The 23,846-nt window shown below is 31.6% G+C and overlaps 3 protein-coding genes across 3 annotated transcripts; 1 reads left to right on the forward strand and 2 right to left on the reverse strand.

Moving 5' to 3' along the window:
• LOC137831839 (vacuolar protein sorting-associated protein 52 A) lies at positions 1–9,804 on the reverse strand. The gene is made up of 20 exons (XM_068639689.1): positions 9,578–9,804; positions 9,359–9,453; positions 9,184–9,241; positions 8,996–9,091; positions 8,731–8,832; positions 8,367–8,450; positions 8,002–8,082; positions 7,286–7,429; positions 7,087–7,178; positions 6,761–6,842; positions 6,002–6,184; positions 5,177–5,292; positions 5,028–5,086; positions 3,326–3,426; positions 2,568–2,618; positions 1,724–1,903; positions 1,512–1,646; positions 1,281–1,355; positions 759–816; positions 1–678 (listed from the first exon to the last, which is right to left on the reverse strand). Exons 1-20 carry the CDS (start codon positions 9,602–9,604, stop codon positions 374–376), a joined length of 2,124 nt encoding a protein of 707 aa, XP_068495790.1. The 5' UTR covers positions 9,605–9,804; the 3' UTR covers positions 1–373.
• Positions 9,805–10,918: 1,114 nt separating this feature from the next.
• Positions 10,919–14,276, forward strand: LOC137831840 (single-stranded DNA-binding protein WHY2, mitochondrial). The gene is made up of 8 exons (XM_068639690.1): positions 10,919–11,224; positions 11,544–11,665; positions 11,774–11,871; positions 11,966–12,058; positions 12,146–12,240; positions 12,426–12,499; positions 12,600–12,688; positions 13,872–14,276. Exons 1-8 carry the CDS (start codon positions 11,181–11,183, stop codon positions 13,986–13,988), a joined length of 732 nt encoding a protein of 243 aa, XP_068495791.1. The 5' UTR covers positions 10,919–11,180; the 3' UTR covers positions 13,989–14,276.
• Positions 14,277–17,591: 3,315 nt separating this feature from the next.
• On the reverse strand, positions 17,592–22,175 carry LOC137831842 (protein neprosin-like). Its single transcript, XM_068639691.1, has 7 exons — positions 21,550–22,175; positions 21,299–21,385; positions 20,991–21,224; positions 19,060–19,230; positions 18,893–18,946; positions 18,648–18,794; positions 17,592–18,279 (listed from the first exon to the last, which is right to left on the reverse strand). Exons 1-7 carry the CDS (start codon positions 21,739–21,741, stop codon positions 17,902–17,904), a joined length of 1,263 nt encoding a protein of 420 aa, XP_068495792.1. The 5' UTR covers positions 21,742–22,175; the 3' UTR covers positions 17,592–17,901.
• Positions 22,176–23,846: the final 1,671 nt, after the last annotated feature.

Consider the following 23,846-nt stretch of genomic DNA (forward strand, 5'->3'; position numbering starts at 1 on the left):
TTGCAGAATGACACGGATACATGGATTTCACTATTATTATTACATCTCGTGTGATCAGCTTTCTATTGAGAATGCTTAAATCAAGGTTTGATAAAAAAAATCTACAAGAATTTACTCAGTATAAAAAACCACACATGAACAACTGATGCGTTTGCCATTATACAACAATGGTGAGCTTTGAACCTATATTATCTGTACTTTTGTAATTCCCAAATAGGTCGCACCAAAAAGTGCCCTTATTTGGGCGTCCCGAAAGAAGCAAAGCTATCTTTCTTTGACAGGATCCAAAAATGTTTTTTTTTTGCACAATATTAAATGGAATATCATTAATTGTGATTTAGATCCAGTATATAACAATGACATCCTGAAGAGATTAGAAAGTCCGCGAGTATTTCCTAATTTCATACATGATTGAAGAAATGGAAACAAGATCCTTGTTCAATGCAGATCCACCGACGATCCTCTTAATGCAATCCGAGAGTCTTGTGTAATAGAGCAACAATTGAGTCAACGCAGCCCTTAAGATCTCCATACCACACAAGAAGTTGCTGAAAGAAGTAATAACATCTTTATGCATCAGCTCGATTGCAGCCTTCCACCTACTCGCAAAATCCTTCACTAGGGGCTCGACTTCGGCGACAGTTATGGGTTTATCTGGATTTGATGTTGGGTCCTCGGCTGACAAATTACACACAATCAAGCCCGTATTTTTCAAAATGGAGAACATAAACAATACGTGTCCTTGTTACGATACTTACAAGCTTTAGACTTGACAAACTTGATCAAATCGTTAAAATGTTCTTGAAGCAGTTCTTCCTATAAGGAATGAGGAGAACAGTAAGGATACCACACATGAGAACAAGCAGGAAAATTACATTATATTTGCTTGGTATAATCTATCGGTACCCTTTCCCCTTTCTTTAATCTGAAAGGCTTGTTAAATTTATAACTATTGCAAGTCCTTTCTCCAATTTGGAGATCATACTTATGATTTCTGAAGTTTTGTCTGCAAAAATGGTTTTTAACCTTTTTACACAACAAATTGAGTTCCCGTGAATTGAATGGTGAGGCGACTCAGCATGCTTTTGTTATTTGAAAGTCATTATCGCAAATTTAGGACATATAACACTACAGAATTCTAGGTGGGCCTAAGATGTGAACATCATATGCAAAAAGAAACAAGAATGTGAATATATAGCAACAGAAAATTGACGCACTCATATATTGCCAAAACTATCTTTATATTGAAACTATATACACAAGAAATTGATTGTAGTTACCACAAATATTGTTGTATTGCTCTTCAGTAGTTCTTCAAAGTGCATTTGAATCTTTCCACCTTCAGGTCCTGCTTCCTGGAATCGAGAAAGTGGGAAAGCTTCAGTTGCCAAAAGTCAGAAAACAATCTATCTGATTATGAAAACCACATCTCGTCTCACCCTTGAGCTTTGTATTGATGGAAAAATATATAATAGCTGTACTTTTAAAAGAGTTATTTGACAGAATCCTACCTTCAAAACTGTAATTGTCATATCATAGTTGTTTATAAGAAACACTGTTTGTAATTTTTGTTTTGGGAAGTTCTTCGCAAGCTTGATAAGTAAGTCATCAACGGCCATTCTAAGTCGTTCCAAATTCAAATCAAGCTGCAATTCATCAGAGGATATATTATATTAGAGTTTTACAGAAGAAAACTCGATGACTATTCATCTATCAAACTAACCTGACCATCTCCACATTCAGCGTTTAAATGGATAAGAGAAGCAGTAAACTCGGCATAACGCCTCATGACATAGTGAGGATGAACATCGTCTTCCCATAATGTCTTCACATTTGCATTACGCAAGCTGCTCAGGTGCATGTCAAATACCAACTTAAATCTAGGCCACAAGGATATATTGACCTGCACAAAATAAAATTAGCTTCATCATGGCTCGATCATAGTAAATTCTAAATGATACAGGGGCACATTATCTTATTAACAATATTCCTTAAAGCCATTAATAATGTAGTCCATCTAAATCTAAAGGTAATTTACCAACTATGCCAGTTGCATGTGAGAGAGGGATATCAGAAACCAGGAATGTGTATATAAATTGTAGAGGTAATAAAGAAAAGGGAGATAAGGAAATTGAATTGGGGGCGGGAGCTTCATAAAAAGTAAATACCCTCCACACTCTGCTTCAAATATTTGCCAAATAAAAAATAAAATACATAAACTGTCGATATATTGTACAAAAATGCGATTTGCATTATGTAGCAGAAAATAGAGTTGGAACAACTAGTAAGACAATATTTGCTGCATCCAGCAAATTCAATCACACTTTAAAGTTTGCAAAGGCTAGGAAACAATCTATATATATTATAATAAAAATGTAAATGAACATTATCCCAAATGAAAACAAGGGGAAAGTCTGGTCATAATTGAGTTTTCCTGTCATCAACCAATGTCAATCATATTTAAGATCCCAAACATAGAAGTCCAATCATCTTATATGGCTTCCCAGTTTAAACACTCTCAAGAAAAGGCTATCTTGTTTAAATTAGTCTATAAATAGAAAACTGACCTTGTCTAAATATGAATCCAGGCATGGAATCCGTCTCCGAGACATGATGAGCTGAAATTGAAAAAGTCAGATACAAATTAAATATAAAAGTGAAAATCTCCAAGTGCACCACCAAGTACATCTGCCAAAACATGCAGAATACTACAATTTATTCTGATGAGTACTATATTTTTTAACAGTGAATCCTCTTTCAGTCTGTTTGAAGTCAAATATTTTACGAATTGATTTGATTTATAAATGAATACCTTTGTGTATAGTTATGATATATAAAATTGATTTTATTTGGAAATCCTTTTTTTATAGTTGTGTACAAAATAGAAATCCACTATTTTTAATAATTGAATTGACATTTTTTGCACTTATTAATTGAGTCATTTTAAGTAAACTGCTAACATAAAGTCAATTCATTTTTATCTTTAATGCATTACAAACATGGATCTGATTTGTAAATAAATTCAAACCCTTTTTTATATAATGAATATCAAGCATAAGCATTAATTCATAAATCAAATCAAATAAAATTATTTCTAAATTTTTTATTCAGAGCACAACCTTCCAGAGTTTCAGGAGGGGGTTAAGATTCAGAATCAGATTCTTGGAAATTGGAATAAAATGCTAAAACAGCTAACAGTCATCCACTGAGATTAGACTTACTTAGCCCAGAACTGTCTAATTAGCATCACTATGGTGTTTGCTTAGACACGTTCTTTTCACCCAAAGATAAAAAAAAAACAGAGGCTTACAACATAAAACATTACCTGATGCTTGTGTATTATTTGAATCATAAGCATGAGGCCTATAGCATCATAGCAATTTGGAAGTACTAAATTGAAGTGCTCATCAATGACCCCAAATGGACCTGAAAATACCAAAGAGCAAATCATAAGGGTCTTCTTCAAAACCCAATTCTGAAATGAAATGAGATTCAACACTGAAGTGATCTAGTGGTTTTGGTTTAAGTATAATATTATATAAACCAAATTGAATTTAACAACTGCCCTTTCTATATTCAGATCATAACAAAACAAACCTGTTTTCCACAAGGTCAGGTACACAAACCGAATGAAGCCATGTTCTTTATAACTACTTCATAGAAGAGGTCACTAAATTCTAAATCCTTCTTAATGATTTCATTAGATTCTTTCTTGACCTCAAGTTATTAGGCTATATATTATCTACCGATTCTTATAACAAGGGCCTTTATCAGTCTTCTTCTCACATGCCTAAACCATATCATATGTGATTTTACCTTTTCTTTTCCTCACTTGATCCCACTCTAACTTTCTATCCAACATGAATTTTCCCAGTCTTAACTTTCTTGTATGATCAATTATATAATGCAACATCCACATCTTTGCAACCCTTACGCTTTTGTTGGCACTTTATCACCAAATATTAAGAACCACACAGCATCGTTGTTCTTACGATGATTTTGTAGCAACGTTTTCCTTTTAGCCTAAGAGACACCTTTCAATCACAAATAAAACCTAAAGCATTCCTTCATTTCATCTACCTAAGTATGAAGTCTATGATTTACATCTCTATTTCTGCATCACATTGTATGAAGAGCCAATATACTTAAACTGTCTGGCCTGTGGCATGATATATCTCCAATCATTAAATGACAATTTTCTAGCATAGTTTTATTACATTTAAATTATAATACAAAACTTTAATCCATTTTCAGCACTAAATGTTTTTTTAGCAAACAAGAAATCCATTAATTTAGGGCTTAATTTTTCGTTCATAAAAAATCACTCCTTAGTTTTCAATGCTAAAATTAATCAGTTATTTTAAACAACTCTCATCCATGTCTCTTGATGTTCTAATACCCTTTTTGCGATGATGTTTACTTATATATGATCCCCTACTTGTTTTTAAGGAGTTAATTTAGCATATTACAACCTCTCACTTATTATTTATATACCCTCACAGGTGCAACTTGCTAAACCCTTCTTCAGATAAGCGATAATATAATAGTAGCAATCCTCATGTGTGTGAGAGAGACAACTCTCGGCTATTGTGAATGAGAACATTTAATTACAATGGTTAGATTAAAATTAATAGCTCTGGTCAATTATTTAATTTCAAGTTCTAAGTGATCTTTTAAAAATCTCACATGTACTTTAATTAAAAAGGAAGAAAATCACAAGGGATTCAAAATTTAATATGCCATGTGAACCATTAAATTAAAACTAATTGTTGTAACTAAATGTTCGTATAATCTCATATCTCATGGTAACTTAGAGTTCTCATTTTAGAAATGCTCCTCATACACATCAAAGAGACAATGAATCCAACAGTGTTAATCTCTCCCTCACACGCAATACAAATACACCATATGTGACTTACGAATCCAACAATGTTCATTTCATATATAAATAACCTAGAAGTCTTCCTTATTCTTTTTTTAAGTGTGAAAACTCCCCACAATAATCAAGACACTCCAGAAAAATATACCTGAAAAAATTTCATAAAATATAGATTCTTCTCCAAAGAAATCATCACAGAAATTATATCTGCAGACGAACGAAAATAATGTCAATATGCATAACAATAGGGACTTTATGTTATGATGATAATAACAAGACAGTGAGCTTTTAGAGTACTCTGAAGTAGCAGTATCCATAAGCAGTTTCTGCAAGCTCCTGAACAGGAGCTCATATGGGTATTTAATGGAGCTTGCTTCAGCTATATGAGGAATTAATGCAGGTTCATCAATTTCCTGTAAGAATGTAACAAACGAAATGCAGTTACCCAAAAGTCCACAAAATCTATGCAGATTCATTTAATAATACATCAATTTCTATTAAGCCAAACAACCCTCAAGAATGACTTAATATTACAACAAAGGAATACCAATTGTATTCAAAATGGATCAGGCTCTTGTACCATATTAGGAATGAGACATCTTACCCCCACTCACTCCTTGGCTGTGAAATTAGACAGAGTGGAAATTAATGGGTTACCCAAAGTAAAAAACCAATAGATTCTAATATCAATAGAAATGGACTGAATATAACTCAAACCCAAAAGCTAGCTTATGAAGAGAGTTTCCCAGACCTTATTAGAGTATTTTGGCATTATTCCTGGTAGATATGGGATATCCTAAAAATATGATTTCTAGTATTATATGAATTTAATGGCAGAATCAAACTATCAAAGTAACATATAACTTATCATTACTGCTTTATGAAATTACTAATAGGTCAAAAAATCTTGAAATACAACTTTGCTAAAAAGTATTTTTTCTTTCTTTTCTAACAGTTATTTTTCCAGGGTTAACTAACCTCCATTCCTTGAAGAAAACTATTAACATCAATAACAACAATATAATTAAATTAAATAAACACACGGCTTTTAGGCAAATTAGATCAGTGATCAAAAAGCCAAATCATCAGCAACGATTTCCTCTTTTCTAGACAGAGTTATACCTTCAATATATTAATCCTATCCCCAAGCGCGAATACCGCAGATCGATTCTTCAGTGGTTCCCTTGCTCTTGTGAATAGACCACTGCTTCTTGTCTCTACACCAATTAAATCATTATATGTTGCTATATCCAATTGTAATTTCTCCAATGCTTGTATATAAGCACGAAAATGAGCACTAAGAACCTGCAAACATTCAGCAGCAGCATTAGCATAGTTCTTGAAGTTATCTTCAATACCGTTTCTATCTAAAGTTATACTAGAGTGCATTTGGAAGAGCTTATTGGGCTGTGATAGTTGCTTATGAGCTCCTTTTACCCTTTTCCAATAAGATTCGTGGAGAAACTAAGAATAAGCTTATTTGGGCTTAGCTATTATACCAAATCAGAGCTACCTAAAGTCTCCAATGCTATCATATACATATCTCAGTTTAAACCCAATTTATGAAAAATAAATGCATTTCTGGTTTGGTGGGCTCCGGCATCCTTCATTATTGAACCTAGATTTAGGTAGAATCCTAATCATACAAAACAAGCTTTTTGTCAACAGATTTCAAGTTAAAAGGTGGCTTAGGTTACAAAATACTAAGCTTACCAAACTATCTTGATGACACATGGGCCATGATTTTGTTGGAAAGTTCAATAGCAAAAAAAAAAGATGCTTTGGACCAAGATTAGAAACAAAGACAAACTCTCATAAGCAACTGGACCTTTTCTACTCCCAACACCAATATTGATTCAAGATTCTATTTTGAACAGTTACCTTATTCATTGTATCAATGTATGCAGCACGAACTTCATTATATATTTCCTTTCCGTGTTCCTTGAGGAAGGTAACAACATACCTACACATTTATACTTCGATTCATTAGATTACCAGAGAACCAGAAGCTCTAAACATTACCACAAGTGAGTCCTCAATTTAAAGGTGGCAAAGTGAAGTATAGATTGGAATATTTCACAGCCTTCCAATGTTGGCCGACAACATAAAAATTCCATAAATGATGGCAAGTGGTCAGCCACAACATTTAATTGAATACTTCATAAATAGATTCTTCAAGATCACCACAAACAATAAGAAAAACTTACTTGTACTTTAAAAGGACACTTTGTTGAAGTATTTGGATATTGGTTTTGGGTTTTCTCAGTGCATAAAGTTTCTGAACAATAAAGTCAAACACCTAAAGATGAAAATTCATGATAGTTAATATTTTACCTAATAAATGGCTTCCAAATACAAAGAAAAATGAGCTATAAAAAAAAGATTATTCTTATTATTTTAGGTAACCTTTGAAACTGCTTTCTGCCTGAGCTTCTCAAGCTCAGGTTGAACATCTTTTAGAGCTTTTGAAGCTTTAACCATTTGATCTACTTCTACAAACTTCAGTTTTTTACTGAGAATCTCTAGTGTTCTCATATATTCCTCATTGACCTGAAAAGAAGTTCAAAGAGTACAAGTCTAATTAAAAGATTATATAATAATAACGTGGAATATATAATGAAAGAAACTATACACAAAGTACTGAGTGATCTGAATGAAAATAAGAAAACATAGACAGGACAATTGAATTGAAATAAATTAACTCTAGGACAAAAACTCAAAGAAAACCTAGACAATGTATCTCAGCGGAAGATGTTAACTGTCAATCTATGGCAATCATTGTACACTTTTTAAATGTTTCTATGGCTACCAATGTGCAGTTATGTCAAATTAATAAAGCTAATCAAGATTCAAGCTACAATAAGTTTCCCAAAAATATCAATAGAATTACCAAAGCTACTAAAGATATTGTGTCTATACTATAGCATAAAACAATCAAGTCAAAAGCAAACACCTGAGAGATCCTCAATTAGAATATCGTTTATGAAGTCGTAAAAACTGAAATGGATGTAGAATGCAAACTAGTACAATACTATTGAAAAATAAACATATTTTTCACACCACCAAAAGCATCTTATGCAATATTGGTGGAGAGTGCTTGGTCATGGAAAAAATATAAGTACCTCTCCATCAACAAGAATATCAACCATCCTTGGAGGCACTATTATGTCCTCCACAAACTTAGCCAATTTGGATTCAGCCACCTGTTGGATGAAACAAGAGAAACCTTAACACAAGTAGAGATTGATAAAAAAAGGTCTAACTTATCTGGGGTGTAAGGAGAAGAGACAAAAATGCATAAAGGTAATGGATAAAACATTAAAGGAAATTAAAGTGTTTATTTTGACCAAGGTTGCTTCCTAGGTCAAAAAGACAGTTAATTACATATTGGTTTTGGTTGAATTACTATTAACAAAGGGCAAAAGGGTGTTATGTTACATTAGTGAACAACTATAAAATTTATTTCGTTTAAATTAAACATTCATACCTTGCGATTCTTAAGTCTCAAACTCATATCCATAGACTTCTCTTGGAGTATCTTTATGTCTGAACTAATGGAACCAATTTCAGCCTGATAAAAAATTAAAAAAGATTTCATGATTTAATATCCAATAAATATAAGAAAAATGTACTTCAAATATTTTAGTGATTCCTTCAAATTATTGAATGTACTGTTGTGGTTTAGCATAGTTTTGTTACATGACCATTACAGATGAATAACAGGTCAATAAGTACTAAAACATTAAACGAATCCAATAATTCTCATGGGGAGAAGTCTTCATAAAAAGGAGAGGAAAATTGATGTCTTAAATTCAAGCGTCAAGTTAAAACTTACTTGGCCAAAAACATACCTGAAATCCACTAAGAAGAGTTTCCATCTGTGACAAAATACTATCACAATCACGAATTTGATCATGAAGAGAGACTAGATTGTCACTTTCTTTAATATAATCCTGTAATAAAAAGAACGGTATTAAAACTAATCATCGGATCAAAAGAAGAAGCAAAAGCATTAGCTGAGTAAACAACCACACTTTGATCAGATATTCATACTAACCAGGACAAGTAAAATAAAATGGAGCAGCAGTTAAAATTTACAGAAAATTGACCACATACCTGAATTGAATCCAATTCAACTTTACGCAAATCGTTCTCTACTCCTTTCGTATAATCCCTAAGTTTGGTACCTTTAGAAAGTATATTAGCAACAACCTACACAAACAAAGCAACATAATAACTTAATACACGCCGATCCATTTCAACAGCAGTAATGCTTTCAACACAGCGACGGCAAAGTGACTCACATCATTGTTCTTACACTCATCCAGTTCCTGCTCTAGTCCTTCCAACGATATATCATCACTACAAAATCAAGTTAACCGAAATACATGAAACAACTAGTAATCTAATTTTGATTCTAAAGTTTCAAGCTCCAAAGTGCACGAACTGAAACTAAACGTAGTAGAAAGAGAAGAAAACCTGCTCGGATCCTCTTCCAAAGTTAGGTCACCAACAAATGCTCCCAAATCGAAGACATTCTTTTGTGCATCGCTGGTTTCGCCAATAGAGGGACTCTGCAGAGAGCGGAATCAGCAAAGGATAAAGAGAAACGGAAATCGAAAACAGTAATTGAGTGAAACTGAAAAGTGAAATGGTTTCAGTAGAAGTGCAATTGAAAAGAAAGGTGACGGTTCGCACCACTGTGACTCCGGCAACATCGGCCATTGTTGACGACAGTGTGAAGTGTACGGAAAGATGATCACTGGATTAGAATGAAATGCAGACACATCGTTGCTTGGATTGGATGAGATCTGAACGGATCCACCACGACGAAACAACTAACCTTAACCGATACCAGTCCAAACAAAATGAAAGAGAATGGGATCGGGAAACCAAACCAATTAAAATTACCATATTATTTGTATGATTTATTATAGAACACAAAAAATGTTTTTATTACATTTACATATAAAAATAAATAAATAAACATTACAGCTAAATATAGCAAATAATAATAACAAATAAATAAATAACTTAACTTTGTATCAGTACTTTTTTAAAATTATTTTATTTTATTATGATATTACTTTATTTAACATTATTTTTTTTAAAACCAATACCTAATTTCACCCTATAGTATAATTACCAATTACCATATGATAAATTATTGATATTGTTAAATTATTTATCATAAAACCGTCCCAATAATAATTTGTAATTAAATAACTTTACAACTAGTTTACGTTGCTAATACACATCTATTTAAATTGCTATTTGGTGATTTATTTTTAAAAAAAAACCTTAGAAAAAATTGAAAGATAAAGTTGCTGAGAAGTGAATTTTCAGTTTTTTTAAATAAATAATCTAATCTTACATAAAGTAAAGTTTGAGTTTTACAATTTTATACACGTCTATCTTTTAAATTTTCCAATAGAACAAAATATTAATTTCTCTATTTGAAAAATAAATTACATGTATGTATCCTTAAAAAACAGTTTCCAGACTTGTGTAAACGTTATTTCATCAAATAATTGTGGTATCTATAATAATTATAATATGTGTTCTTGATTTTCTAAAGTAATAACAATAATAAATAATTGCTTGCCATCAAATAAACCAGTACAATCATGATTTTATGTACCAAATAGTTTTTTATAAATATCACACAAATTATTATCATTATACTGTGACAAAAAAAATAATATTCTATGAGTATTAATATAATGTTACTTATCTTTTAAAATAAGTGCATTAATAAATTAAAATTTAATTTTTGTTGTTACAATTCAAATATTTTTTTTATGGATTTTACGCCTATAACATATTTTGTTTTAAATACTCCAAAGGAAAAAAGCTTCATAATGGCTTTTAAATTGATTTAAATGAAGTTGAACGCATAGAATAAACAGTAAAAAAATATAATTAAAATGTATAACAAAACAATTGAATACAATATAACAAAAAGCTTAAATAAATAAGTAAATCAAACATAAACTACTTTTTGGGATTATATAAAGGATTTTGAAATTACATGCAATTGCATTGAAAAGTAATGCAGACTAATCACAAATTCGCAATTACTACAAAAATTATGTGCAAATGAATGGCTGAAATCTTAATGATTCTGATGCTTGGGCTTGGGCTTGGGCTTGAACTTTGCCAGTTATCAACGGCGTCGTTTAGGAGTGAAAATTCCAATTCTAATTTGAACTGGGCATGAGCAATAAACCCCAAAATCTCGGGTGCTGGTCTGTTACACAGCAAGTGAAGAAGAGAAGAGAAAAGACAAAAGCTTTCCAAAATGTTCAAGCTATCTCGCGTGCTTCATCTCACTACCACTTCTAGGTACTCTCTGTCAATCCCTTATTACTTCAACTATTTGATCATTTTCCCCTTTCTCTTCACTATCAGTTATTACCTCTACTTGCTAATCCATTATTTTTCGCAACTTTCTCTGAACACTAAATAATATAAACATCAAAGTGGGTCGTTCCAGAAAAAAAAAGGTTTTTAGAAAAAGGGTTTGGGTGAATTTTGTTGTAAATTGCTTAATGTGGTGTGAGTCTGGATATGCCATACCCCAGAGGTAGCTTTTGATAATGTCAGATGAATCTTCGTAGTAACTTCGTGAGATGCTTTTAAATTTTACAATTTTGTGAAACAGGCATAGGCTGTTGGAAGTGTTTTCATCTAGAAATGTTGAAGTTGGAGACTCTCTGCGGGATAGGCGTGATTTTACCTACTCAGCTGGCATTTCTACTGCTACAAATAATTATGCTGCCAAAGGCATTGCTTTATTCCAGTGCTTATGATTTGGCTACCTGTTGAGGCTGCAACAGAACTTACTGGGCTTTCCTTTTACTTTTGTTTTTCTGCTATGAACTTGTCTTGCAGGATATGCTTCGGATCGTATATTTGCTCCTTATACTGTTTACAAGGGCAAAGCGGCATTCTCGTTGAGTCCTTGTCTTCCAACTTTTACAAAGTTGGATGTAAGATTGCTGTTTTCTTTTAACAAGTTTATTTAATGGACATTTTTTGTGTGTGTTTTTAACCTGCCATGTTTATGAACTCCACTTGTCATAGTCCGGGACTGTTGTAGTTGATCGACGTGGTTCAATGATGATAACTTTCATGCATTCTATTGGAGAGCGCAAATATGACTGGGAGAAGAGACAGGTAATTGTTTTTGCTAGCATGGTTAAAGGTTACTGGGTTGTTGACTTGTTTTTGTTTATCTCTCTCATAGTAATTACCTTTTTGTAGAGATTTGCTCTCTCCGCCACTGAAATTGGTTCTTTGATAACGATGGGTTCTCAAGATTCCTCTGAATTCTTTCATGACCCTTCAATGTTATCAAGGTTGGTTTTCATGGCTGTTGGATTAGGTTTTGACGGCCAACTAAATGTCGTATAAGAGAACTATAATGGGTTGAATCATAAGTACATTATCATTAGCCTTTTAGTGAGTTTTTTTTTTTTTTTTACATTTGTACCACATCGAAGATAAATAGTGATGACTGCTTTGTAATCCTATTATGTTGCAGTAATGCTGGTCAGGTAAGGAAGAGCTTATCAATTAAGCCTAATGCAAACAGCAATGGATATTTTGTGTCATTGAGTAAGATTTTTTTTTCACTAGTTTTTCTCCTTTTTTTTCTGTTTACTATAGATTGCACAATGCACCCTGTGTTCTTTCTGAGTTGCACCTTCTTTGGCAGCTGTTGTCAACAACCTGTTAAACACCAAAGACTACTTCAGTGTTCCTGTCACAACTGCTGAGTTTGCTGTAATGAAGACAGCTTGCAGTGTATGCCTTTTATCTGCTTAGTTTCTAATAAATTTGCAAATTATATAATAATTTCTATTATGGACTGATGAGTTTCTGCTTGCAATATGTAAAAAATAAAAATAGATATGGTTTCTCTTATCTTAGCAGCAATTTTCTTTCTAGCGTTGGAAGGGACAAAGAAATTAATTATCATGTCATCTTGCATGCCTAACATTCCATTAATCAACACAATTCTTGTCTTGAACCTTGGTTTATACATTACAAAAATGCCTTGAATCTTGATTAATCATTTATGGCCCATTAAATTTAGCACCTTTATGATCCAGAATCTAGAAATTCAGAACTCAAGTGGGTTTCTCCTGACATTTTTATTAGCATTCTTGAACTTCCTTTTACACATATGACAACCCACTTTTGTTTTCAGGAGAGGATTGAAATATAGTTCATTACATGCTAATTTTTTACTTTGAAAACTGTCCGTGCGGGTTTCATTCATAATATACTGTAGATGAATAGAACTTAAGATTATTATATATAAAATTGTACTAGTGATTAAACCGGTGAAAGTATTAATGTTTCACTAGTATAAGCATGGTTGAACCAAATACACACGCACACAAGGATGGATTCAGATACTCTAGAGTTGGTTTAAAACCTATAAGGATCTTGACCCTTAAAATATTAAGTTTATTATATAAAAGTAATATAAATAATTGTGTGGTGTTATTGAAGGCTGTTAGATCCAAACTGCACGGGATGCAGTTCGTTTTTGGACTGCATAAGATCAATATCCCACATGGGCACCATATCCTTTTTCCTGCAAGAAAAGAAAAACGCAATATATGAGGTCAAATAATGATATTCTACAAGTACATGACATAGAGCATTCAAGCAAAAGAGGCTGAAAGGGTAACCATTGTGTTGCTTGATGCTCTTGAGATGGTTTTGCTTTTTTGATCATTAGATGGTCTGCTTGTTTGGAGTCCCTAAATGAAAATTAAGACGGAGGCTAGTCATCTCATACCTTGCTTATATTCTGGCCTTTGTAGTTTGAAACTGCTTTGTCCCTTGACTTAAGTAATCCTTCGGGTTGAATTCAACGAAACTTGAATTCCATTTCCATCTCTTCCTTTCTTACAACATGTATATTTTTGCACCTTCGTAAGAGCTTTTCTACTCATTAATTTGTCTTTTAATGCAGTTTGCATTGCCACACATTATGGGTTGGGACCAGATTACTAATCAGCAATCTAGAGGCACAGTGGGCCTTCAACAGAAAGGTGGCTCTCAAGTTTTAGACTTGGAATGGGAAAAATGAATTGCTGCAGTGTTTGTTTGGCAATTCCATTTTGTATATCATGAATTTGAAGACTAGGATTGGTAGGGGAAGATAGCTTGTAAATGGCAATATTGATCAGGTGTCAGCAGCTTTTTGCCATTAGCCATGTTATCGTGTTGTTATATAACTTGGAAAACCAGTCTAGTCTTCTGCCTGGCTTTGAAAATATTATCTGGCTGTTTGAACATCATCAATCTATCTGATGGCAACACGGATGAATATGAGTCGTTAAGTTAAATGCTAACAGATTTAATAGGCTGTTGTTGATGACTGTGTCCAGTCTCTCCATATCATTTGTGTTCTTGTTAAAAATAATGGTCTTATCTTTGTGAGTTTTTGGTATAGAAAATTTACTCAAGAGGGCGCGTGAGTTATTATAAACTATTTGACATATGTTAATTCTTATGGACAAAAAAAAATTACAATTACTCGGATGTTGGTGAGTTTCGGGTGTGAGCTTTGTTAAAAAAATAACAAATATGTTTATTCTAAGGTTTTTAAAAGATTAATGAACTTGTTACATTATTAGTTTAGATAATCCATTAGTAATCAACTTTTTCTTAAACTTTTTATACGTGTATTGTCTATATATATTATAATAATATAACATAATAAATTATTTATTAAAATTTTATTTTGTAATCAAGATACAAACATCACTCCTAATTGTTTTCAATTATTTTTTCACTTTCTACTTTCTCTTCTCAATTCATAATTAGATTTTTCAATGTTTTTGTGCTTTCTTTTTTTTCATTCCCTCATTTTCACTCAGTCAAAACACCACGGTTTCAGCTTAGACTTTTTCTTCCTACACCTCCATACCTTCTTGTGCCACCCCATACTAAATATGAAAATACCATTTTATCCTTTTTTTTTCACCCCTTGAATTTGAAATAATAAGCCTATGGATTAGGTAATCCGGGTAAATTCCGGATTACATAATCCGGAAGTCAATTTCATATTTAGAAAAAACTTCCAGATTATGTAATCCAGAAGCTAATAACACATCTGAAAAAAAGACTTTCGGATTACATAATCTGGAAGCTAATCTTATGTATAGAAAAGACTTTCGGATTATGTAATCCGGAAGCTAATCACAAAAGAGTTCCAGATTACATAATCCGGAAGCTAATTCTGAATCTAGAAAAAGACTTCCAGATTATGTAATCCGGAATATTGAAAAGGGTATTTTTGGAATAAGGAAAATTTATGGGGGTGACACAAGAAGGTATGGAGGTGCAGGAAGAAGCAGCCTTCAGCTTATTATTACTTTTGGACTGAGATTAAATGTTTTAGCGGTTTGGGCCTTAAAAGCCGAGTGCCAGCTTTGTGAAGAGATCCACCCAACATAAAATTTAAAAACCCAACATTGTTCTTGGTATCATGTTTGTTTACACATGCAGAAATCTGAAAGTGATTGTTATATACTCCGAATTTAGATATTCAGAATTTCATTTTCATGCTTTATTTAAGTTTCTGGATGACCATATCTAGTAGTAAGTAATGCGATTAACCGCCATGGCAAAGATGGCAAAGAGATAGCAATCACCCAAGGCACCAACCAACAGAGGATGAAAAACCCTAAACAGAGGGGGAGAGAGAACAGAGAACAGAGAGAGGGAAAGAAGTCTGAATTGTGAAACTTAATGGCACAGAAAAAACTAATTATTATTGGATCCATAAGAGTATATATATGTACATGTCAAACAGCAAAACACAGATTACAAAGAGAAAAACAAAAGCTCAAAAAATGGAAGGCCCAAAACAAAAGTGTGCAAAGGTGTGCAGTTATTAATAAAGGGTACAATTATTTTATCAATAAGTTATGAGGTCCAAATTTTCATGTTCAGAATAGTGTGTTGTAAATGGTGCTGAGGATCGAGATTTAGAACTCATTTATGTTTACTTACAAATCTTGGTATCTGTAAGGTCATTTATGTTATTTAAATAAGTTTTCGAATAGCCAAATACAAAAGTAGCATATTAGTTCTGGACTTATATATCCAAAACTTTCTAATTTAACTTACGAATATGAATATCTGGAAGGTTAAATCTTTTAAATCATTAAAGGTAAAATGGAACACGTTAATGTGTTGGGTGCAGATTTCACTCTATCTGTTGGGTGCTGCGAAAAATACAAAAAATAGGTCACGGAGGGTCCATGAAAGTATGTAAATGTAATGATTAGAGTCATTTTTCGTGTAGTTTGCTATAGCTAGCCAATTTGCAAAAGTATTTTATTATATTTTGGGAATTATCTTTTATATAAATATTCAAACATCTCTAATTGCTCTACTTTATTTATTTAATTTTTTAGTGATAAAAAAAATGTGAAATCAGAAAATAAATTTTGGAATCTACACCTTGGATTTTAAGAAATTTTCTTCGTTTTATAAAAACAAAAGTGACCATAATCACTAGCTAAATAGCTATATCATTTGGTTGAAGTGCGTGTCTGATAAATCTATATTCTAAAAGGTAACTATCTTTATATAAAAACTGTTTTATGCTAAATTAAAAATAAACACGTTCAATTCCAAATTTCCCTTTATCAACTAGTGCAAAAATGACATTAAAAATAAACACGTTTAATTTTAAATTTAATTTTAGTTTTAATTTTAATTTAAAATTTAAAATTAAAACTAATATTAAATTAAAATTACAAATTAAAAATAAAATTATAAAATTTAAAAATAAAAAACTCACCTTAAAGCGTGAATGGAGGAGATGTGACCGTAGAACGAAGACAGTGTGGCGAGATAAATGGAGTGGCGGAAGAATTGGTGGACACGAAGAGGAAGAACGGTGACACCAAAGAGGAAGAACAGCGGCACACCAAAGAGCAAGAGTGGTGGCCGCGAAGAACAAAGAAATTTTTGAAAAGTAAGATGGAGAGGAGGTGAACGATGTACAACGGTGGAGGAATGAGAGCGTGAGAATGAAAAAGAAGGAAAAGAAGCCTAATGAGAGAGCAAGGAGCAGCGAAAGTGGAAGATGAAGAAGTGGAATGGAACCGAAGAAAGATAGTAGTGTCAATGAGCAGTAAAACGCGAACTTAAAAATAAGATAAAAAAAAATATGTTACACTAGTTTTTAATAATAACTGGTGTAATATATTATTTTTTTTACTCAGAATGATTCATATTACACCGGTTAAGTCATCTAACCAGTATAATATACTACGTTCTAACTTAAATTTTTTTAATATTTTTTTTTGTAAATACAATATATTACACTGATTAAATGTAATATCTATCAAATATTTACAAAAATATATTGTATTTTTATTTACATCGATTCACGTTTGAACAGTTTAAAATTACACTGATTAAATGTAATATCTATCAAATATTTACAAAAATATATTGTATTTTTATTTACATCGATTCACGTTTGAACAGTTTAAAAAGTCGTTGTAGTATATCATTTATGCTCTACTATAATATTGAAAAAAAGAACTTTAATTCTTCCAATGTATTATTACGAAAAACCAAGTAAAAGGCAACTTAAAATCTTTAAACTCGGGCATATAAGTCTCACAATAATCATTCCACTAGTTGTAAAGAAAGAAAGAAAAAAAAAGGGAGAACACATTTAATATTAGATGAAAGTGATTCAATACCATTTCCACTCGTGTTTATGCATAGATTTACATGCGTCCAGAAATTGTTCATGACTTATTGTCTACAACAGAAATACATATTTCCTTTGCCTTCGAAAGGAAACAAAACAAAAAGGTGAAAGCAGAAACAAGAATGGAAATGGCTGAAGAACAATAATTCTATATTAATTACGTACACGCAAAGAATCTAAAACATTACTTGCTCAAAAGAAGACTAAGTAAGTGGTTGAAATGAAAGGTGGTAGGTTACGTAATGAAGAAATGATGTGATCAGGGGCACTGAGGACTGTTGCCTGGGCCACCGTAGTAGAAGTATGTGCCCCATTCGTTATTATAGGAGCTCTGGATGTCATAACAATTGGTGTTCTCAGCTAGGGTTAAGATGTTGTGCACCGAGCTAAGACTATTGTCGGTGTCTACAATCTCAAGGTTACGAAAATAGCTTGCTTTCCCAAAACCATCTCCAGCAAAGTGCCCAGATCCCATTTGGGTGGAGGTGTGTTGCCCATTCGCACGTGTGTTCACCACTTCGCCACCCCACTCCACCATGGTCGCATGTGTGGCTAAGTGTGTGAATAACTCTACAGGCCAATACCCCACCAGTGTTCCATCACCGAAACTCATCCACCAATTCCCTATTTTGGGGTCCTGATATTGATAATGACACAAGGAATTAAGTGAAGAACACTGAAAAGTTTAGCATGTAATTTGCATGGTGGAAGAGATACGAACTATGCAGCACAAACACACTTCCCGCATACATATGTTATAGGCGTGTCTGATATATATTGATATATATGTCAAACACAAAGACAACATTTTAAAGACATATGTTATAGACGTGTTTGATATGCATGTGTGACATTTTAAACACACTATTTTAAAGACATGTTATGTATACATATGTTATAAGCGTGTCTGATATGTATGTTCCACACAAACACAACATTTTAAAGATATCTTATAGACGTGTTTGATATGTATATCCGACAAAAAACACCATTTTAAAGACAAACCTTCCAAATTAGGATGGTGATGTCGTATTGGTTAGCATCGGGAGATGAGATGGGGGAAATGGCAGCTCCAATGGCTATTCTACTGTTTGTTTGCACAAAACCAGCACAAAGAAGATTATAGCATCCTGTTGCTTGATAGGAGTCACTCTGCAACAAAAGCATTGATTGATTGATGTTGAATGTGTATTAATGAGGGTTTGTGGAAGTGAAGAAAATGATGATTAAAAGGTTGGTGTGATGCTGACCGTCCAGTAAGTGAATAATCTGGGTCTGGTGTCACCATAAAGCTCCGGACTGACCTGACTAGTAGAACAATCAAAGCTTTAGATACAAACTAAACAAGATTAGAGTTTAAGATTTGGTAATTAATCCAACATATATATGATTAACCTAATAATCAAACCTTCAATACCTGCCATCCAGCTTCGATACTGTTAAGATCTGAGCCATCGAATGAACCAGAAAGAATCCAAATTTGAGAGAGACTGAACTCGTTCACTACTTGGATAGAAGGTTCCCACACGTTTATGGTTGCCTTTGCCCCATACACCTCCTGTGCTGATCCAGTGTATGCGATTGCATGCTGCATCATACATCCACAAAACAATACTATACAATAATGATTTCTGATTACACAATAGTAGCATCTAAGAACAAATACTATGATGTAGCACTTTTTTTAGTCTAATTTCGTTTGTAAATTTTAAAATCCTACCATGTAATACGATTTGATTTCAAAGATTTTAAAATCCTAAAGCAGTTAAGGTTTTTTTTTTATAAATATAGAATAATTTAAGCAAGATTTCGTTGTGTTATTTTAGTTAAAAATAAATAGGAAAATTAGTAATGATATTAAAACTCTAAATTTGAAATGTAAAAATAAATTTAAAAATTAATCAGAAACCTGAAGACTTTAAATTCGAAATTATATATAATGAACCAAGAAACAATAATGTTTAATTATTAAATTGTATATTATAACAAATTACTCTAAATAAATATAAATATTTTTTTTTTCATATTAAACAATATTTCATAACATATTTTTATTATATTTATTTTATTCATTAGTTAAATAATTATATACTTTAGCTTTAAGCATTACGGCTTTATGGTTTCTCATTTCATTATTTTGGATATATCTAATTTTGAGTTTAAAGTTTCCGGTTAAGATTTTTAACCAAGATTTTTCATTAAAGTTTCTGATTTGATTCAAGTTTCCGGTTAACATTCTCACTTTTACCTTTCCGATTAATGTTTTTGATCTATTTTTAACGTCTTGGATTTAAAGTTTTACTATTATTACTAATTTTCATACATGATGTTCAATTAAAAAAACACAACTAAATATTTCTTAAATTATTGCATCATTTTTTTTAAATAATTAAATTAAAGTTGTAAATTATTTGTCATTACATACCCAATTTTAATACAATTTATTTTTTAAAAATCATATTTACAATGTAGAAGTTTCTAATTAAAATTGTATTTTCCATATATGATTTCTGCATAAAATATTTTCAAACCAATTTGTATTAAACTCCGACGTGCTAAATGCAGATTCTTTAAAATTTAAAAGATGATATACCCGGTTGGCGATTTCTTTGAAATCAAATAGTGTTGCATGGATATGATTTACCAATTCTGAAATTAAAAAAATATGCCCATTTGAAAAAAAAAATTGAATTAAAATTAAACTAGTTTGGGAAAAAAAGTGAATTTGGTACTATATGATATTTTTTACAAAATATATAATTACCTGCCTCGTACATGTTTCATGTATATATATATTCGGATAAATTATGCTTATTTTTTACATAAGTTAATTGTTTCATTAGTTATATAATTTAAATTATAAAACAATTAAATAAAAAACTTAAAACTATAAATTGAACAAAAGAATTTTTGTTTTTTGTTTAGAACTTTGTATATTATTTGAATTAATGTATAAATAAAAACATAATATATAGTCATTTAAAATATACGTGTTTCCCAACACATACCTAATTGTAGGAAAAAAAAACTGATTGTAAATGCCTTGTGGCCCTGGTCAAAATCTGGAAACGTATTATAACAGTGACATTAATTGCCAACTTCTTAACCTATTCAATAGTAACATTGATTTAATAAATAGTAGCACAGTTTTATACATTTATTATACGGTGAATAAATTAAAAGTTATTGTATGTATGAAAGTTATAAAAGTTATTAAAAGTTATTGTATGTATGAATGTTATAAAAGTTATTAAAATTTATTGTGAGTATGAAAGTCAACAAGTTTATTAAATTAAATTAATGATTTAGGATTAAAATAATATAAATGCAAAATAGAAGTAAAAGTACCTCGTGGCCATTGCCGGTGACAACATCGGGGGCGTCGCTGCGTGCGAGAGAGAAGCGTCGTCGTTTCTTTCCAAAGTCAAACAAAGACTTTGCTCTCAACACGTCATGCACCGTGCTCCGCCGTATGGGAACGGTTCCTTTTGGACACAGCGTCCCATTTCGGTGCCACTCTTGCATTCCCATCTCACTGTTTTCCCTCACCTTCATACCCTTTGGCATCTCACTTGCAACTCTCTGTTGCATTCATATTCATTCAAAAACCCAATAAAATCATAACCCTTTCAATTTCAATGAATCTAAGGAGGTACCTGGATCTTGTGGTTCTTCAAAAGGGGGTGATCTAAAGCAGGTTGCTTTCTTTTGTGAACACAATCTATGAGATCACCATCTGGACTCTGGAATAATAACATTCAAAAGAGCAGCATCATCAACAACAACAACTCATCAATGAACCATTGTAATGATTATTATACAGCAAAAAAAAAAACAAATTTGTTTTAGCATTTCAACCAATCAGACATGCATACATATAAATATTGAATAATGAACAAGTAATTACCTGTATGGTGAGGAGAGGGGTCTTGTTAATGTTGTTCAAGTGTCTCTGAATCCTTTGGAGTCTCAAGCTGCTGATTTTCCTGTGAGTTGTGCTGTTAAGGTTGCTGGAGTGAACCTGAAGCGTTTGTAGAAGGAGGGGGAAGAGGAAAGCAAGAAGGAGAAGGTGGTGGTGAGTAGGAGGAGTAGAAGACATTATTTGTGTTTGAGTGTGAAGAAAGAAAATGGGTAAAGTGGAGAAGCATTACTAGGAAAGAAAAGAGCAGAAAGTAAAACTGAGTTTCATGGGTATTTCCATATAGCACACCCAAATAGAAGCACATAGAAAGAAAATAGAGATGGAAAAAGAGTAGTAGTAATTAAGGGAAGGTAAACATTATGATATTGTTTTCTCTCTCTGTGTTTCTTAATGGTATTAATGGTGAGGAAGAAGTGGTGGGTGGGGTTAATTAAGGTGGTGGTCAGAGACCCTCTTGGACTTTCAGCATCAGTATGATGATTGCTTGCATTTGATTCATCAAGTGTATTAATAATGCATGATGATGAAGAAGGTTTATGATCTACACAAACGTTGAAGCAGATTAAGGATGAAATGGAGGCTTCAAATTCCAAATATTGAAAGCAATGTATAAAATGGCAGACCTACCCAACTGAAAATGAAGGCCTTTTTATTGCAGTTCTTGAATGTGCATCTGCCACCATACACTTTGCCATTAATATTTCCCTTCAAACAAACCATATATTAATGTCTTCTCTTCTTTCCTTTTTCACTGTACTACTACTGCTCTATGCCTTCCTCTGCTCATCTTATTTCTGAATCACAAAATTCAATAAAATAAAACAAAACCTGACAGATTAATTCAAGTGGGCACTCAAATGGTGGACGCGGAAAGCCCTAGCTACTCACTTCTTCACTATGATCGCCTAAAATTAGGTAAACAGATTATTTGCTTATTTAGTACACTTATTTATATAATTTTTTTTTTTGTGTCTTTGTTTAAATTTATATTAAAAAAATATAAATAAACTATTAAACTTAATTGAATCTTAAAAAATACTAATAGAAGTTTGTGTTTATTTATATATTCATTATTTCTAGGTCTCAACACTTAAATATTTTTTTAAGATATTCAAATTTATGATCACGGATTTTAAGTTTCGAGAGAATTTTTTTACTATGCAATAAAAAGTAACTTCAATATTATAAAGAAAATAAGTGTGATGTAATTAATGTGGGTAATTTTGTATACTAAGGTAAAAGTAACAAAAGGAAGAAATAGAAAATTCTGTCACTATTTTACTAAAAAAAGTTTATTACGTTTTTCATTTTTGAAAAACTATAAACGACTAGTGATAAACAGAAGGAATAAATTCTGTATTTTATTTTAACAAAAATAATTAACCTGTACATATTAATAAATTTTAATACCGTTAGTTAGTGTTTATTTCCTCTTCGTTTTTGTGAGCCAGTAACATTATAATTAAAAGAACTTGTTATAATGTTTTTTTATTTTCACTCCATATTTAAATGAATTTTAAATGAATTTTTATTCAAAATTGATATTAGATAAAGTATCTAAAATTTGTGTACTTTTCAATTGAGCCATGGTTATTCGATAGTCTTAATAACAACATTAAGAAGTTCACCATAATAAAAAAAATAGAATCCTAATGATTTTTATAATAAAAATATTATTTTATTTTTAATATTAAATATAAAACAAAAATTAAAGCATGTAAAGATACAAAATAATATCATTCGATAAAGATAACTAAGATTTTAAAATCCCATTTTTTTATTGTTTAAGTCCGTCGTATTGTGTATGAAAATAAAAATAAAATCATCATACCGCTCTAATTGATGATAAAGATAAAAGCGAAAAAAAAAAACTCGATATAAAAAATGTTTCATAGAGTTAATTAAATCATTTGTAGAAATACAACAACAATATCAAAAAGTCCCAATAAAAAAAATAATATTAATAGGAGATAAATATAGTTATAGTATAAATCAAAACGACGAGAATTCAATTAAGAAATATTAAAATCTTTGAATATTACATTTTTGTAATAAATACTTAATTAGAAATAGCCAAATTTAAGAAAAATTTAAAATCTAATTAAATGAAAGAAAATTAAAAATAAATTTCTTGAAAATAAATTTACAGAACTAGCAATCCAAATTTAGAAGCAAGCTCATCGGGAATAGAGTTTAGTGCAAGAAAATGATAAATTGGAGTTAGAATATATTAAAAGAGAGTTGTTGAGCATAGAATTTTCTATGGATAACTTGATTTTTGA

The sequence above is a fragment of the Phaseolus vulgaris genome, chromosome 6, assembly GCF_000499845.2.
Source record: "Phaseolus vulgaris cultivar G19833 chromosome 6, P. vulgaris v2.0, whole genome shotgun sequence".
In the NCBI taxonomy this organism is placed as follows: Eukaryota; Viridiplantae; Streptophyta; class Magnoliopsida; order Fabales; family Fabaceae; genus Phaseolus; species Phaseolus vulgaris.

What these genes read in the sequence shown, in the direction of transcription:
- LOC137831839 (XM_068639689.1), bottom strand. Translation starts at nt 9,604, where the DNA reads ATGGCCGATGTTGCCGGAGTCACAGTG. An exon ending in ATGAGTGTAAGAACAATGAT is followed by an intron (nt 9,092 to 9,183) that starts GTGAGTCACTTT and finishes TTGTTTGTGTAG; the next exon opens with GTTGTTGCTAATATACTTTC. An exon ending in TGGATTCATATTTAGACAAG is followed by an intron (nt 1,904 to 2,567) that starts GTCAGTTTTCTA and finishes TATTTTGTGCAG; the next exon opens with GTCAATATATCCTTGTGGCC.
- LOC137831840 (XM_068639690.1), top strand. Translation starts at nt 11,181, where the DNA reads ATGTTCAAGCTATCTCGCGTGCTTCATCTCACTACCACTTCTAG. An exon ending in CATCTCACTACCACTTCTAG is followed by an intron (nt 11,225 to 11,543) that starts GTACTCTCTGTC and finishes TTTGTGAAACAG; the next exon opens with GCATAGGCTGTTGGAAGTGT. An exon ending in AAATAATTATGCTGCCAAAG is followed by an intron (nt 11,666 to 11,773) that starts GCATTGCTTTAT and finishes CTTGTCTTGCAG; the next exon opens with GATATGCTTCGGATCGTATA.
- LOC137831842 (XM_068639691.1), bottom strand. Translation starts at nt 21,741, where the DNA reads ATGTCTTCTACTCCTCCTACTCACCACCACCTTCTCCTTCTTGCTTTC. An exon ending in GTATCGAAGCTGGATGGCAG is followed by an intron (nt 18,947 to 19,059) that starts GTATTGAAGGTT and finishes TCTACTAGTCAG; the next exon opens with GTCAGTCCGGAGCTTTATGG. An exon ending in GATTATTCACTTACTGGACG is followed by an intron (nt 18,795 to 18,892) that starts GTCAGCATCACA and finishes CTTTTGTTGCAG; the next exon opens with AGTGACTCCTATCAAGCAAC.